The sequence below is a fragment of the Leptonychotes weddellii genome, chromosome 9 (assembly GCF_054177405.1).
Source record: "Leptonychotes weddellii isolate Sample4059 chromosome 9, ASM5417740v2, whole genome shotgun sequence".
In the NCBI taxonomy this organism is placed as follows: domain Eukaryota; kingdom Metazoa; phylum Chordata; class Mammalia; order Carnivora; family Phocidae; genus Leptonychotes; species Leptonychotes weddellii.
Window position 1 is genome coordinate 70,288,951 of NC_138377.1, and position 14,933 is coordinate 70,303,883.

Here is a 14,933-nt window from a genome sequence, read left to right on the forward strand (position 1 = left end):
ATTTGTTTTCTATTCTGTGTCCCTACATGACCAAAAGTGCCTTCCACGCGAGCTGCAGAAGTTGTCGGACTTCTCAGCACAAGCCAAGCTGTATGTCCACAGCTATCCCGGTGGGGATTAACTGCCAGGTTCCTGCTCTCAGAGTGCGGAGAGACTTTGGTGAAGACGACTTTCTTTGTTGGCCTCCGATTGGAGCTGCGCTAAAACGGCGCGTTTGGAAGCGTATTCAAATCGCGCGCCCAAGCAGTCTCTTTCCGGGGCTCAAGCTTAAGGATCGTGGGGCACCTTTATGCTCTGCCGCCCGGCCTGTGCGCTAGGGCTCCCTGACTTCTGGTAGCCGGGAGAGTGAATTCAGCAAACAAAGGAGGTTGATCCCTGGTGGACACTGCCTGGACGGGAGCCCGCAACGATTTAGGCGCCACGTCTGTTGACGGCAGCTACTTCCTGGTCGTTTTGCCCTTAACTATCATGGCGGCCGGTTGCCTTCGGCCGGGCCCACTGCGGCTGCTCAGAGAGCCAAGGTAGGGCAATCGGGTCTACAGCCCTCCCCCCGTCGCCGAGCAGCTGGGTGAAGCCTAAGCTGTGCAGCTAGTGGTGAAGGGGGTATAGGAACAAGCCAAAGAAGACTAGGAGCCAGCGCCGTGCCGCTGTGTGCCCACCCCTCGTCTCCCGGCACCAAGGCTGCTGGAGCCCAGGGTGTGTTTTCCTTGTCCCCGCCACTTTCCAGTCCCTGGCCCAACATGATACTGACCAAAGCCCAGTACGACGAGATAGCCCAGTGCCTAGTGTCTGTACCGCCTACCAGGCAGAGCCTGAGGAAGCTGAAGCAGAGGTTCCCCAGGTAAGTGTCCGTCTCTCCACTCGCACAGCGCTTTGCCCGCAGCAGCTGTGCCTGGGCATCCCAGCCAGCGCTTAGGAGCCACGTGTCACACATGAGCGGGGAGGAACAAGAGTGTCTGGTTGTTGGGAGATCAAGGATGTGAAAAGGTTTCTTCTTTCACCTGTCTTCCACAGGAGACTCTTAAATGGATGAATCCCTGGCAGTCTCCCAAGACCTTGAAATTAAATTAAAGTTCAGAAACGTTTATTGAAAACTTGATGTGTTCTATGTGATGGCTGCACATAGTAGGTGCTTCATAAATGTCTGGTTAATTGACAGATACTAGGAATGAATGATAGGTGGCCGGGCCCTCTCAAAGTGGAAATGCAAATTCTAGATTCAGAAGGAGGAAATGGAAGACCTTTTTCGATTGGCCCCTGGAAACAAACAAGGGACCACAGGCCTAAAGAGGCCTCCTACTGTTCAACTTCGACTCTCTAAAGCAATTAGGTGATCTCAAGTGTTTGTCAGTCCAGTCAGAGACTGGTGCGCTAGGGATTCCACTCTTGGGTCAAGACTGGTCATTTTAACAACCATATATACATATATATACATATATGGTTGTTAAAATATATATATATGTGTGTATATATATATATATATATATATACACACATTCCAGGTGTAGTTCATACTTCCCACCCTTGCACAGATATCACCAAAGAAGTGTTTTCTTGAAGAAAGAGAGATTACTGGATAATTGGTATTAATAAAGTACAAATTGAAGAGTAAATTAAAGGTCTTTATGACCTCTGTTTTTTGAAGGAGTCAGTTTTCCTCATCTGTAAAATATTTTTAATATTTTCCAGATATAATTAAAGGCAATATTTTTCCTTTTATAGTTTTTAAGACTTTTATCAAACTTGCCAACAAGGAACAAAATTGACAGATTGGAATTTAATTTTCTTTCATTAACTCTTGCCAGCTCTGTCAATGAACAATGAAATGGGGGAAGGCTGGTTGGCTGAGGGAATAGGTAGATTTTTCTGGGCAGTTTGAAGATGGAGCTCTTGTTATGTTCTCATATTACTACTGTATTTTTGCTTCTCTTTCTTTTCCTCTCCCTTTTCCTCTCCTCTTTTTCCCCACCTCTTTTTATCTCTTTTTTTTTTTTCCCTTGTCACCTTATCTCCATAAGAAGTAACCTCCCCATATGCTTATGGAGGACTTAGGAAGTACACTAATGAAGGATGCCCTTCGTTAGGGGCACCATGCTCTCTTGCCTATTCTCTTATACGCTTTTTTCCCCCCTTATTCATGATATGGCCAAATATTTTTCAATTTTCCCAAATACCATTCAGGGAATAACTAACTCTTCTTCCACTGGAAACTTTATTTACAGAGTCTGTACTACTCTGCAAAAGAAGGGATTAAAGGGTCATTTAGCAGCATGAGTGGAAATTCTTTTAACAGTGTGGTTTTTGGAGTTGACTTCACAGTTTTCATAACGGCACTGTTTTACACTAGGTGGTTGTTGCAAAGGCCTTGAACAACCTTTAGATTTGGTAGTTCATTTTACTAGAGAGTCAGATAAGGACCTCATAGATAATTTCTGGTGGTTCGAATAGGTTAAGTGACTTGTCAAAATCCCAGAGATGTTTAATGGCAAAACAATGTAGAATACAGGTTTCTTGACTTTCAGTTCAGAATTCTACATTAAGCTGTCTGGATTAGTCTTCATATTAATAATAGTAAGAGTGACAATTATTTTTTGTTGGCATTTGCATACACTGAGTTCTAAAGAAAAAGTACTGAAATGGTTTTGTTTTTGTTTTTAAGATTTTATTTGAGAGAGAGAGAGGGAGAGAGAGCATGTGCAGGAGCGTGGATGTTGGGGAGCAGGGGGAGAGGAAGAGTGAGGGGGAGAGGGAGAAAGAGAATCCTAAGTAGACTCCATGCCAGGTGCAGAGCCTCATGCAGGGCTCCATCTCCCCACCCCGAGATCATGACCAGAGGTGAAATCAAGAGTCAGAAGCTTAACACACTGAGCCACCCAGGCTCCCCAGTATGGAAATGTTTTTTAAAAGTTGCTAAAGTTTTATCTTCCTGATTTTAAAAGTTGTGCATGCTCAGTAAAGAAAACAAAAAGTATTCATAATTGCCTGGCCCAGAAAAGTTCTTTTAACATTTTATGTATTTCCGTGTAGTCTTTTTTTCAGTGTAATACTGCCCCTACTAATATAGTTTCTAGGTCTTCCTGTTCTTACTTCACATATTGTGAGCACTTCTCATAAAATTCTTCACAATTTGTTTCAAATAAATAATAATATCACATTCTATATGTACCATCCACTTTCTTATTATTGGACATCAGAAGTTTTGTTTTTCTAATTTTCTGATGTAGTTGTTATATAATGCCCAGTCTTCTGCTTATTTTCTTACTTTAGATTCACAGATGTGAGAGTGACTGTATCCGTAGTTTCCAAACCTTTTGGTCTCCAGATCTCTTTATGCTCTAAATAAGCCTCAAAGACCCCAAAGAACTTTTGTTTACGTAGATTACATCTGTTGATATGTACCAAAATACAAATTAAAATTGGGAAATTAAAAAAAAATAATTTATTTAAAAATGACAATAATAAACCCATTTTGTGTTAACATATTTTTATGATTAATAACCATCATTTCAAAAAAGTAGTGAGAAAATGGCATTGTTTTACACTTTTGCAGATCTCTTTAGTGGCTGTCTTAAATAGAAGGAAGACATCTGCTTCTGTATTCAACCTGTTGTAATATGTTGCTTTGATTAAAGAATATGAAGAAACCCTAGCCTCAGACAGATGTAGTTGGAAAAGAGAAGAATAATTTAATAGGCTTTCTAGATAATGTGGATATTTTTGTTACTACATAAAACCTAACAAGTGGTATTTTCTCAAAGGTTAATTTACAATGTAGAATGTGAAACCATATCATGGAGCTTTTCACTCTGTTATATTACAATCCACTGGCCTGTCTTGAACTTTGAGTGGATCTTTCACCCATGCATGATTTTTATCATCCATGCATTGTTTGTTTGTAAAATGTTGGTTGTGAGTTATGCAAATCTTCCAAATGTTGTCACCTTTCATTATACATTATCAAAAAATCATATTCATTAATATCCCCACTGATCTCATCAGAAAAGTATGTAAGATTTGAAGCTGTCAGGCTTATGGTGAGGGGTGCAGAGTTTTCCAATATTTGAATTTTCCCTTGAAAGCAAATTTTATCATTGCAGCAAATATTATCAGTTGTTTTCTTTGAAGTGACAGGCTCACATTGTTTATTTTTCAGAAAATGTCTTCCAGATACCCAAATCTAAATAATTATACTTTGTTCATTGCTCATTCAAGTAAAAAAGTTGTCCCATGGAAAAAGTGGCTAGTTCAGCTCTACAACAATCATGTAAGTGTTCTCCCTTGAGTCAGCCATCATACTTTGATATATGCCGTAGATGTGCTTTGTATTTGCTTCTTACTTTGTCATATAGAATGTTAAAAGGATGTGTATTCAAAGGTTGAGGTTTAATAAAATTAATAAATGAATCTTAAGATATTCTTATATGAAACTGGCCTTTTTTTTTTTTTTTTTAAGTAAACCCTATGCCCAACATGGGACTTGAACTCACTACCCTGAGATCAAGAGTCAGCATCCTCTACCAACCGAGCCAACCAGGAGTCCCAAACTGGCTTTTTTTTTTTCTTTGTCCTGCAAGTGTGTTGCAGTGAAATTTACGGTGACTCCTAGAACAGTTTGCCTTGATTTATGCGTAGGGGCTAGCAGTTTTACCCACTATTGTTTTTGTATCATCCATGCAGATTTCACACAGGGAATAAGTAAATCATGTCTTACTAGTTCCATAAAGATAGTTTTGACTTTGTAGACCCCTGAGAGGGTCTCAGGGACTCCAGGAGTCCACTGGAGTCCATTGACCACACTTTGACAACTATGAGCTATTTCAAATCAAAGGATATGTATATTTTGAAGGATTTTGGTGTATATTGACAAATTAGTATCAAAAAGATTATACTAAGGCACCTGGGTGGCTCAGTTGGTTAAGTGTCCAACTCTTGATTTCAAATCAGGTCATGATCTCAGGGTTGTGAGATGGAGCCCCCGCCCTCCCTTGGGCTCTGAGCTAGGCCTGGAGCCTGCTTAAGATTCTCTCCCTCTCTCTGTGCTTCTCCCCCCACCTCTCCCCTGCCTCTCTCCCTCTCAAAAAAAAAAAAAAGAAAAAGAAAAAAAAAGATTATACTAATCCTATTACTTCCAGGGCAGGGGAGTATCTGTCTCTACAACTTTGGCCAGCATTAAAGAGTGTCATTATTTAATCTTTAGTACGATTGATCAAGAGTGACATTTTGTAATTTGCATTTTTTATTATAGTGCATTGTGTATCTCCCCAGTTGTTTATTGACCATTTAACTTTCTTCTTTTTGAGTTACCTGCCTGCTGTCCTTTGTCTAATTTTATATTGGAGTGTTTGCTTATTATTGTTTATTGATTTGTTATTGTTTAGTGATCTGCGTATGTTAAGGATGTTGATCCTTTACATGTCATATCTGTTGCAGGTATTTTCCCAGTTGTTTGCTTTTAAATATTGTTCTATTTTTTATTTTTTTAAAGTTCTTTTTAAAGATTTTATTTATTTATTTGAGAGAGAGAGCGTGTGTGAGTGGGGGCTGGGGGGTTGGAGAGGCAGAGGGAGAAGCAGACTCCCCCTTGAGCAGGCAGCCCACTATGGGGCTCCATCCCAGGACCCTGAAATCATGGCCTGAACCGAAGGCAGACCCTTAACTGACTGAGCCACCCAGGTGCCACTTTTTCTGTTTTTTATATGCTTAACTTTAAGTTTATCCTTTTTTTGCTGAGAAAGTCCTGTCCTGTCCTAAGACATGAAAACTAAATCTTCACCTAAATTTTCTTCTAGATTCTTTGTGGCTTTCTTTCTTATTAATTTTTTAATTTGTCTAGCTAAAAGGTAAAGATGTGGCTTAATCCCCACCCCCCCCATACACTCACTGTGGCTTCTTGCTAGCCTCACTTATCCATGACTTCCTTGTTTTCACTGAAATTACAAATTTATGTCTTTATAAGTCACTAGGTTGAGCCTGTGCAGTCCTCTTAACCCTCTGGTTTTATAATCGTTCAATTTAAAATGAAGGGATAAGGCTTTATGATGTCTAATATTGTACAGCTCCAAAATTCACCCTCCTATTCTTTTCTGATCTGCAGTTTTACAGATAATGGACCCTTTGGGCCCAAGAATATAGGGCATACTGTATCTAAGTACTTGCTGAGGATACATTCATTGATTTGCATCTCCCAGCTTATTTCCTGGACGTCCTTATTCAGGTAGAAGCCCCCCAGCCCAGTCAGGTTATATTTTACATTTTTTTTTCCTGCCTAAACACTACATATGTATCTGATTTTAGTCATTCTTTGAGAGTTCCCATATACAGTTCACCCAGGTTCCCCTAGTGTTAACCTCTTACATAACCATAGTACAATTATAAAAATCAGGAAATTAATTTTATTGTAGTTCGGTTAATTAATCTATAGGCCTGTTTTGAACTTTTGCTAGATTTTTCACTAACATCCCTTTGCTATTACAGGATCACACATTACATTTAGTTGTCATGTCTTCTTAGGCTCCTCCAGCCGGTGGCTGTTCCTTACCATTATTTTTTGTCTTTTATGATCTTGACAGTTTTGAAGAGTACTGGCCAATTATTTTGTAGAATGTCCTTTGTAGTTGATGTTTTGTCATGATTAGATTGAGGGTAAACCTTTTTGGCAAAAATACCCCAGAAGTGCTGTTGTACCCTTCTCCGTACATCATCTCAGGGGGTGCATGACTTTTTATGTTTTATTGCTGGTAAGGTTAACCTTATTCACTTGGTTAAGGTGTGATGTCTGCCAGGTTTCTCCATTATAAAATTACTACTATTCCCTTTCCAATAATTACCTTGTGGGGATATCCTTTGAGTCTATGCAAATATTCTTTTTCTCATATCACACTTTTCTGTTGATACAAGCATCCATCAGTGGTTCTTGCTTGAAATTGTTATTACCGGTATTTGCCTAATGGTAATTTTCCTATTTCTCTCACTGGAATACTCTTTCAACTAATATCATTTACTACCACCATTTCATGTGAAACAATCCATCACACAGTCAGCCCATGATTTTCACTGGTACTTGCAGTTCATTCACCTCTCTTGGCATTTGGTCTGTCATAATTCACTGTGTGCTCACTATGTCTGCGGCACTATTCGAGTATTTTTTAGAAAACAGATAAGACATTGTAGTCATTAATTTTGAATAACTTGTAGTCTGAGGAAAGAGTTTAAGACATATCCAGTAGCTGTAAATTATTAGAATCACAGAATCCACAAAGAATTTGTGGAACATTTACTACATGTATCTTGAGTCAAGTGGGTTTCTTTGAGGAGATATGCCTTGGTTAGAAATTCTTTTGCTGATAAACTAAGCCCTTTGGCACAAATTTAATTTTTCCCTGAGTTCCCTTGCCGTGCATTAGTTATTTGGTTGCTATTTATGCCTATACTAACGAGTCAGAAGTCAAACTCTTGATACCATACATCTCTAAGCAAGCAAGTGTCTTTACATTACTGCTATATCTTTTCCCTTAGAGATTCTGGCTCAGCTGTTTCTAAGAGTGCCTTCCCCATTATGTTTTCTGTCTTGGCCCACAACACCTACTGTTTTCCCACTCCTGGGTCATAGTATAGGCAACCATTTACTCATATGAGGCTGTTCCTAGATAAATCTCACAAGGAGTAGTTAAAAACTTGTTTGGCCGGGCTCCCTGTATTTAAACCAATAGAGTTGGTTCGTTTTCTTGAGATCTTCACCTCCTTTTACCTGAGAACTGGAGGTAGGGCTGGCTGTATTGTGTATTTGCCAGGGTAGAACTTAGTGGTAGTTGATGGTGGACCTAGGGTCTGGTCTAGTTAGGAGTGGAGTAGCTAAGGGACTTGCTTGGGACAAGCACAGTTTTATTTAAGTTTTACCTTTGTTCAGGGTGGCTTAGTTTATTTTGGTGCTGCTGTTGACTACAGTTACCCTTTTTTGAATAATGTTACCCCCCACCTCCAGTGATGCATTTTAAGCTATTCTCTTGATCCATGGGGAGTCTTGTATTCCGTTGTGTTTTGCTTCCTATAATGGTTTGTTCTTGGGGAATGACTTGGTTTTGCCACCTTTATCTGAGTCACAGTTGCCTCATCTGTAAAAAAAAAAAACAAAAAAAAAAACAGGGATAGAGCTCCACTGCTAAGAAGTAGAAGAGGGATTCAAACCCAGGCAGGGTCCAGCTGCAGACTCTTACTCTTACTCTGTGTATTGCCTCTTGCCATTCAGTTCCTTAAGTCTGTGGTGAGGATTAAGTAAAATAAGGCATGTAAAACACTTAGCGTAGTGTAGACGTTCTGATAAGTATTTAATGGATGGTAAATATGATTATTGTTATTATTAGGATTTAGTAGCTGGCCTATAGTAGAAGAAATGTCTGAGTACTAACCTTCCGAAACATATAAAACAAAATTTTGCTTTGATACGGATCAGTTGATTATATGGCTCTGAACACATGGATTTAATCATTAGTTGAATATGGCCCAGATATCAGAAACTTGTCTTAAATCTTTCATAGTAATATATAATGTCATTTAGAAAAAAACAAAACCAAACTTTTGAACCCAGATGCACTGATTTTTAAGAATTAGAGTAGCACATTGCAGTCTATAATTAGTAGTGATTTACTTAAATTGGAAGATTATTCCTATTCGCCTTGTTCTCACAGTTGAATTGATAGTTGGTTCTCAATTTGTGGTCAATTTTCTATTCTTTTGATAATGCTGTGGTGCACCTGAGTTCCAGAATAATGAATGAGAATAGCTTGTAAAGGGAGAAAAAAATCAGCCTTTTATTGAGCTGGAAATTCTTTTGGTGGTTTTGCTAAGGAAATAAAACGAATTTACATGACTTTCAAAAATAGTACTCATATACTTAGGAAATATATCTAGGAGTATTTTTTTGGTCTTTAGGGCAAATTGGAAAAGAAATTGGCCTAAAAAGTGGCCTAAGAAAAGAATATGGTTATTTCATGTATTTCCTTTAGTCATCTTTTAAAATATGATTTTTTATTTCATAAGATTTCAGGTTTGGGCGCCTGGGTGGCTCAGTTGGTTAAGCGACTGCCTTCGGCTCAGGTCATGATCCTGGAGTCCCGGGATCGAGTCCCGCATCGGGCTCCCTGCTCAGCAGGGAGTCTGCTTCTCCCTCTGACCCTCCCCCCTCTCATGTGCTCTCTCTCATTCTCTCTCTCTCAAATAAATAAATAAAATCTTAAAAAAAAAAAAAGATTTCAGGTTTTTATTTTGTTGTTGCATTGTACACCTAGCCTTAAAGACTCTTCTGGAAGGTTATTTTATTAAGGATATGGCACCTTGTGCTTTGATCAGATATCTGTGCCTTTTTGGATTTTCATGGTTGCAAAAGTAGCTTGAATTTCTACGAAAGCGTATTTGGAGAAAACCTCAGATAATGTTATCTTGAGAAGAACCCATGCTGACTCTATTTCTTATTAGTTTGAGGGGGGGAGTTTTCATGTTATTAGATTATTAACTTCATTTTAAAGTCTATATTCAGACATCAAACTTTAGTCTACTAAGTAATAACTCGTATCAGAATGTTTACAGACACAATAAGGAGGAATTATATATCTCCCTAGGAGAAAAATGTTCATTAGATGTTTAGGGTAATAATATCTTATTATTTGACTTTCAGCAAATGTTGACTGAATTTACCAGTATGTTTTTATTACACCTTCTGTGCAGTTTTGCCATATTGGTTGAATTTTCCTTAAAAACAAAACAATCAATATACAAGTACTTTTCCAGAGTTAAGTAGGAAAAGTGACCTTAATGTATAAAAGTTACATACCAGTGTGAAAATCATATGGGAGATGGGTAAAGGATAAATTTTCCTTTATTTTCAGTTGGCTTTTTCCTGAGAGGAAATGTTTTCAAATGTTTAATTCAAGGTGCCTTTCTCTCTTTCTGCTGTTAGATTTCTTCTCCCATGAGCTGGTACACAGTGAACACAGTAAAGGTGTTGAGGTGCAGCTTCTAACTGAATGACGAGTCTCCATTTCTTAGGGGAACAGAGCACACAGCCAGCTCCAGGATGGTTTGCTCGCTCCATGGGCTTCGAGACCAGCATGGAGCAGTCTGTGCCTTGTGTATTAAAGATAGTAATAGCTGGTCAGAAGTCCAGCCATTACTGGACTTTGGGGTCCAGTAATAGCCTGGCCACTTTGGGGTACTAAATACCTGCCTCTACTTTAGTTCTTTCCTCTTTCTTTCCATCCCTACCTTTCAGGAGGCATCTTGATATAATGTATTTAAGAGTTAATAGTTCTTCTTCATAACTCAAAGCTTCCTTCTTGCCAGGGAACAGTGACAGGATTGACATTGTCAACTTTTTCAAGTGCTTTCTCTTGCCTGAGGGCTGATCTTTTCTGTTCCTTCTGGTTTCAGGACAGTGCATAAAGTTTTTTTATTTGTCTTTTAACCTAAAACAGGATAAATACAAGATTAGAGTTTACAGCTCATGTTTGGTATTCAAATCGTGACCTGACAAACACCTGAAGTATCATTGAGATAATGGAGAGGTCTGCAATTTTCTATCCAAAGTAAAGTGTTAAAATATCTTAAGAATTATTTCCTTATTTCCTTTATGTGTTTTCAATATTGAGATTCAGCTGCTTAAAATGTTTGAAAACTTTTAAACTTAGAGAAATAACTTGAAGACCATGGGAATAAATATTTTGAATCTGAGAAAGCAGTACAAGCAGAGGAAAAAGTAAGTGGATTCATGTTTTTTGATACTGTTATTCAGTCAAATAAGTAAGTACTGGGTCTTTCCCTGACCAGGTGCTGTTACCTGCTAATTGGAGTGATTCTGTATGAAGCTTGGGCTTTTTCTGAGGATGTCCTGGGAGTGGTAGTCATTTACAAGACTAAGACTTAAAAATACATGGTACGTTGTCACCCTCCTCTCTCCTCCAACATAACTCATCTATTTCTCACATATTTATTTTTATTATTGTTGAGACTTGTCCTTTGCTCCAGGCTCAAGAAAGGATGAGCTGTAAACTCTAATCTTGTATTTACCCTGTTTTAGGAAATAGGAGGCATAGCATGCCCTTGATACTTACCAGGGTTATCACTTCATGACTGATGGAATCTCCAAACATGCAGTGAGCACTAGAGAGGATGGCAAAGGTCTAAAGCTTTGTGGTGCAGGTGTTTGGTTAAGCTCACTTAGTAGCTGATTGATGTGGTCTTCCCGAAGTCAGGCTAGTGGTATGAAAGATTCAGATTTATACTCCTCAAACTCATGAATTATGTTTGTCATGAATATTTGTGATCACTCTCAGAGGGTCAGGGGATTACCCTGGCGATGTTTAATCTAGGAATGCTGTGGGTACCCAACTCCAGGGCCAGCATGAATAGAAACACAGAGTGAAATCTCTTTGTGGTTTGTCACTCATGGCTGTGCCACACCTTAGCCTCCTGAGATTCTCTAACTTATAGGGTGGTGTTTAAGACTAGTAGGGGAGTAAGGCTCTTTGTAGGGATAGCCTTCTTGGTAGATGGGACGTGGGAGAGTAAAGCGTCATTTAAATGCATCTTTATACAATCACATTTGAAATTAGACTGGCAATTTATTTTTTTTCCTCTTTTGTTTCTGTCTATAACTCTTCCAAGCTGATACCATCTTTTGCTCAAGGTATATTACACTGCTATTTGTTTTTGCTGATAATATTGGTAGGGAAAGCTAATAAAATTTGAAATTAACTTGCACTTCAAGCCCCATTTAGCTAAGATAGTAAATGGACTGGGGCTGTGAGAGAGACTCTTCGTTGTATAGCATTAAAAAACCCCACAGACTCTTACAGTTTAGATGTAACAAATAGCTCACAAACATCATTTCTTAACTGGCGAAGTCAACATTATCTGGATTCTTATTTCGTGAGGCCAACTAAAATACATATGTAAAAATAAAATACATTTAACCTCCAGTTTATAACGTTTGAATTTTTATTTGCACTGTGGTGGACATGCTGGAGACTCTTCCGGTGCAAATCACAAAAGTTTCTCCAGAGGAACCTGCATACCTGTCTCATTATTTTAGATTCAGTGACTTCTAGAGGGTTGGACTGAGATACCAATTAGCCACCATCTAGTCAAATCAGTTAATGTTGTCGACGCAGAAACCGAAGGAAGAGTGCAACCGGGTGATTTGAACAAAGTTACACATCTGGAGGTCAAACTCTCCCTTTGTGCTCTTTAACTAGAGATCTCAGATTCCTGTCTCCTGAGGGGCCAGGCAGGTACCAACAAGGAGTGAATGAATGAAGCTGGCCTGGTTGGGATCGTGGCTAAGGGAAAGGACAGTCGTGGGTACTAATGTGGCAATGGCCACCTTGTGCCACCTTATGCCCTGTGCCGCCGGGTCTTTTATTCTCTAGAAAGCAGCTCTCTATCTCACTTTTTAGAAGAGATATTCTGAGTTTTAAATGTTGTCACTTTGTTGGAATTTTTAAAGACACTGTGGGCCACTCGTTTCCTGCCAGACAGAACAAGTCTGTGGGCTGAATTTGGCCCACAGCCAGAGGGTGCTGGAGCAGGCTCTTTCTGGCTTGTGCGAGCTGATGATAAGTATCTTTTCCTGACTCTACATAAACTGTGACCTCACGTCCAGTAGCTTAGTATCAGCCACGGCGGGAGTGTTTACACCACAGAAATTGGCTAACGTGTGACAAACCTGGGCTCTCCCCACTGCCACCAAAGGCATTTCTTAAGCCCCCCTCACCACTGCATACCATCACCAATTTGAGACTTTTGCATTGCACGTTATGGCCCTATAACATGTCTTTTCCAGAATTTTCTTAACCCAGTTTATTCTGTTTTTTTAATCGCTTTTTTTTTCTAAAAGGACTCAAAATGCTTACATCTGTATTTCATTTATTCTTACAATATTTTTGTTGGGCTATTCCCCCCCTTTTTTTTTTGTCTAAAGAGAGGATACATATATTTTTTTCCCTACCATAGTTAATGTGGGAACTAGAATGCCAGTTGTGAGCCTTAGCAGTACCTAGTATATTATTGGTATTATGATATATATCATAATGGACATTTGATTGAACTGACCTGAGAAAAATGCTGCCTGGTTAAAAAAGAAAAAAAGCCACATATATATGTCTCATTTAAGGAAAATTGATTCCTTTCGAAATAGATTAATTAGCTAACTTTAGGGATATTACAGTGATTCTTTACACTCTCTGGGAATTTGGAAATGTTCCAATGGTATACCTGAGGGTTTATCATGTCAGAAATTATTTTTTTGAGAAACTTCAAGCTTAGCTGTTATGTCTTTGGTTGGTGGTCACTCCAGTATAAAAAGAAAATAAGGCATCTCTGTAATTATAAGAAAAACAAATGGGAAGATACCCAGTTGATTATAATTTGATTTTGTCCAATTTTATAAAGATTCAATTATCACATGCTCAAATGTGTTTCTTTTCTACGTTTAAAGTGTCAGTAATAAAGTAATATGACAGTATATAGCTAAAACAAATGGATAATAAAATTAACAACATTAGGCAAGAATATGTGCCTTTTAGAATAGCAAGAGAAATTCTTTGTGGGGATAGGCCCACATGAGTGGGCTGGCCAAGTGGTGTTGAGTTTGGCAGAGTTGTCATAGCCTGTGCTTGACCTTGGGTGCTTTATTAGCTCTCTCTGCTTATGGTTAATTATTTTATAAATCGATAGGAGGCAAAACCCATTATTGGGAACTCCAGAAGGTGGTTCAGGTTTTTGTTGTAAAGGCAGTTTTATAAATTGGCTTAAAGAGCTTGGTTCTGGAAATAGACATATGAATTCTGGCTTCATGAGTTACTTGCTGGGTGACCTTGGGTAACTTACTTCATGGCTTGATGCCTTATTTATAAAATGGGATTGTTATGAACTTGAAATGTGGTAGTACATATAAAATGAGTAGCATAGTTCCTAATACTGTGCTGAATAAATTTTTGCTGTTTCTGTTATTGTTACCATTATTGATTTAAGGATGTTCATTGCAATGGTATTTTTGCTTATAATAATTAGACTCAGAACATCAGAACTGAAAAAATTTTGCCTAAAACCAGCCCCTTTATTTTCTAGGTTTCCAAAGTGTTTTTCATTTACTCCCAGGATAATAGGAAACCTACTTTTAGTCAATTACAGTAAAGTCCTTAGATGATAGTGGCAACCAAGATGGGATATATTTTGGGATGACAGATGAGGATATGTAGGTTTAGGTTGATTCTTCCCCCCCCCCCCCCCAGGGTAAGTGAGAATGTTAAAACCTGAAAATTTTTAAGTATTTTCTTAAATACTTAAGGAAGGAGTCTAATTACTCTTCAAATATAAACTCCCATATTCTGGAATACTTTTATATTCCCGCCCTACCTTGATAGCAAGGTGGTTATGAATTTATGAAAGATACTAGGATGAATACCAGTTTTGGAGTCAGGGTTCTGCCACCAGGAACTAGCTGGAGTCCAGTAATTATGTGAGTTCAGGTGTAAGTCTTCCAGGGCATGGAGATTTTGTGGGATGCTCCAGATCATAATATGAGTGTAAACACTGGTTTTAGTGTTTAATATAGGTATTAATAAATTTGAAGAATGAGTGCTTTTTAAACAATCTTAAAATCTATTCATGCTACTAATACTGATTATGAAAAGGTCTTGTGGTAAACACAAAGAAATTGCATAAACTTTTTAAAGAAAATAGGTATATTGCCCCTTAAGGCTTTGGTTATTAGTAATTACAGTGTATCCTAGAATGCTGCCTGCAAAGAATTTGCTTAATTTATCTTATTTGTGCAGTTCTGCCAATCATATCGTTGGAATAATAATGAATTGGGCAAGATAGTAATTCTTCCCCTTCTTTTTCTATTCTGTTTACTGTAGAGCATATCTTCTAGGTTCTAG

The 14,933-nt window shown here is 38.5% G+C and overlaps 1 protein-coding gene across 12 annotated transcripts in view; it reads left to right on the top strand.

The window, feature by feature from the left end:
• Positions 1–231: 231 nt before the first annotated feature.
• CDIN1 (CDAN1 interacting nuclease 1) overlaps positions 232–14,933 on the top strand; it is a 207,654-nt gene continuing 192,952 nt past the window's right edge. For 11 of the 12 annotated variants that reach the window (XM_081830851.1, XM_081830854.1, XM_081830864.1 and 8 more), the window contains exon 1: positions 528–841. In XM_081830851.1, the coding sequence (XP_081686977.1) occupies positions 741–841 (101 nt within the window). In that variant the 5' untranslated portion in view covers positions 528–740. The other variant, XM_081830856.1, reaches the window with a different exon arrangement.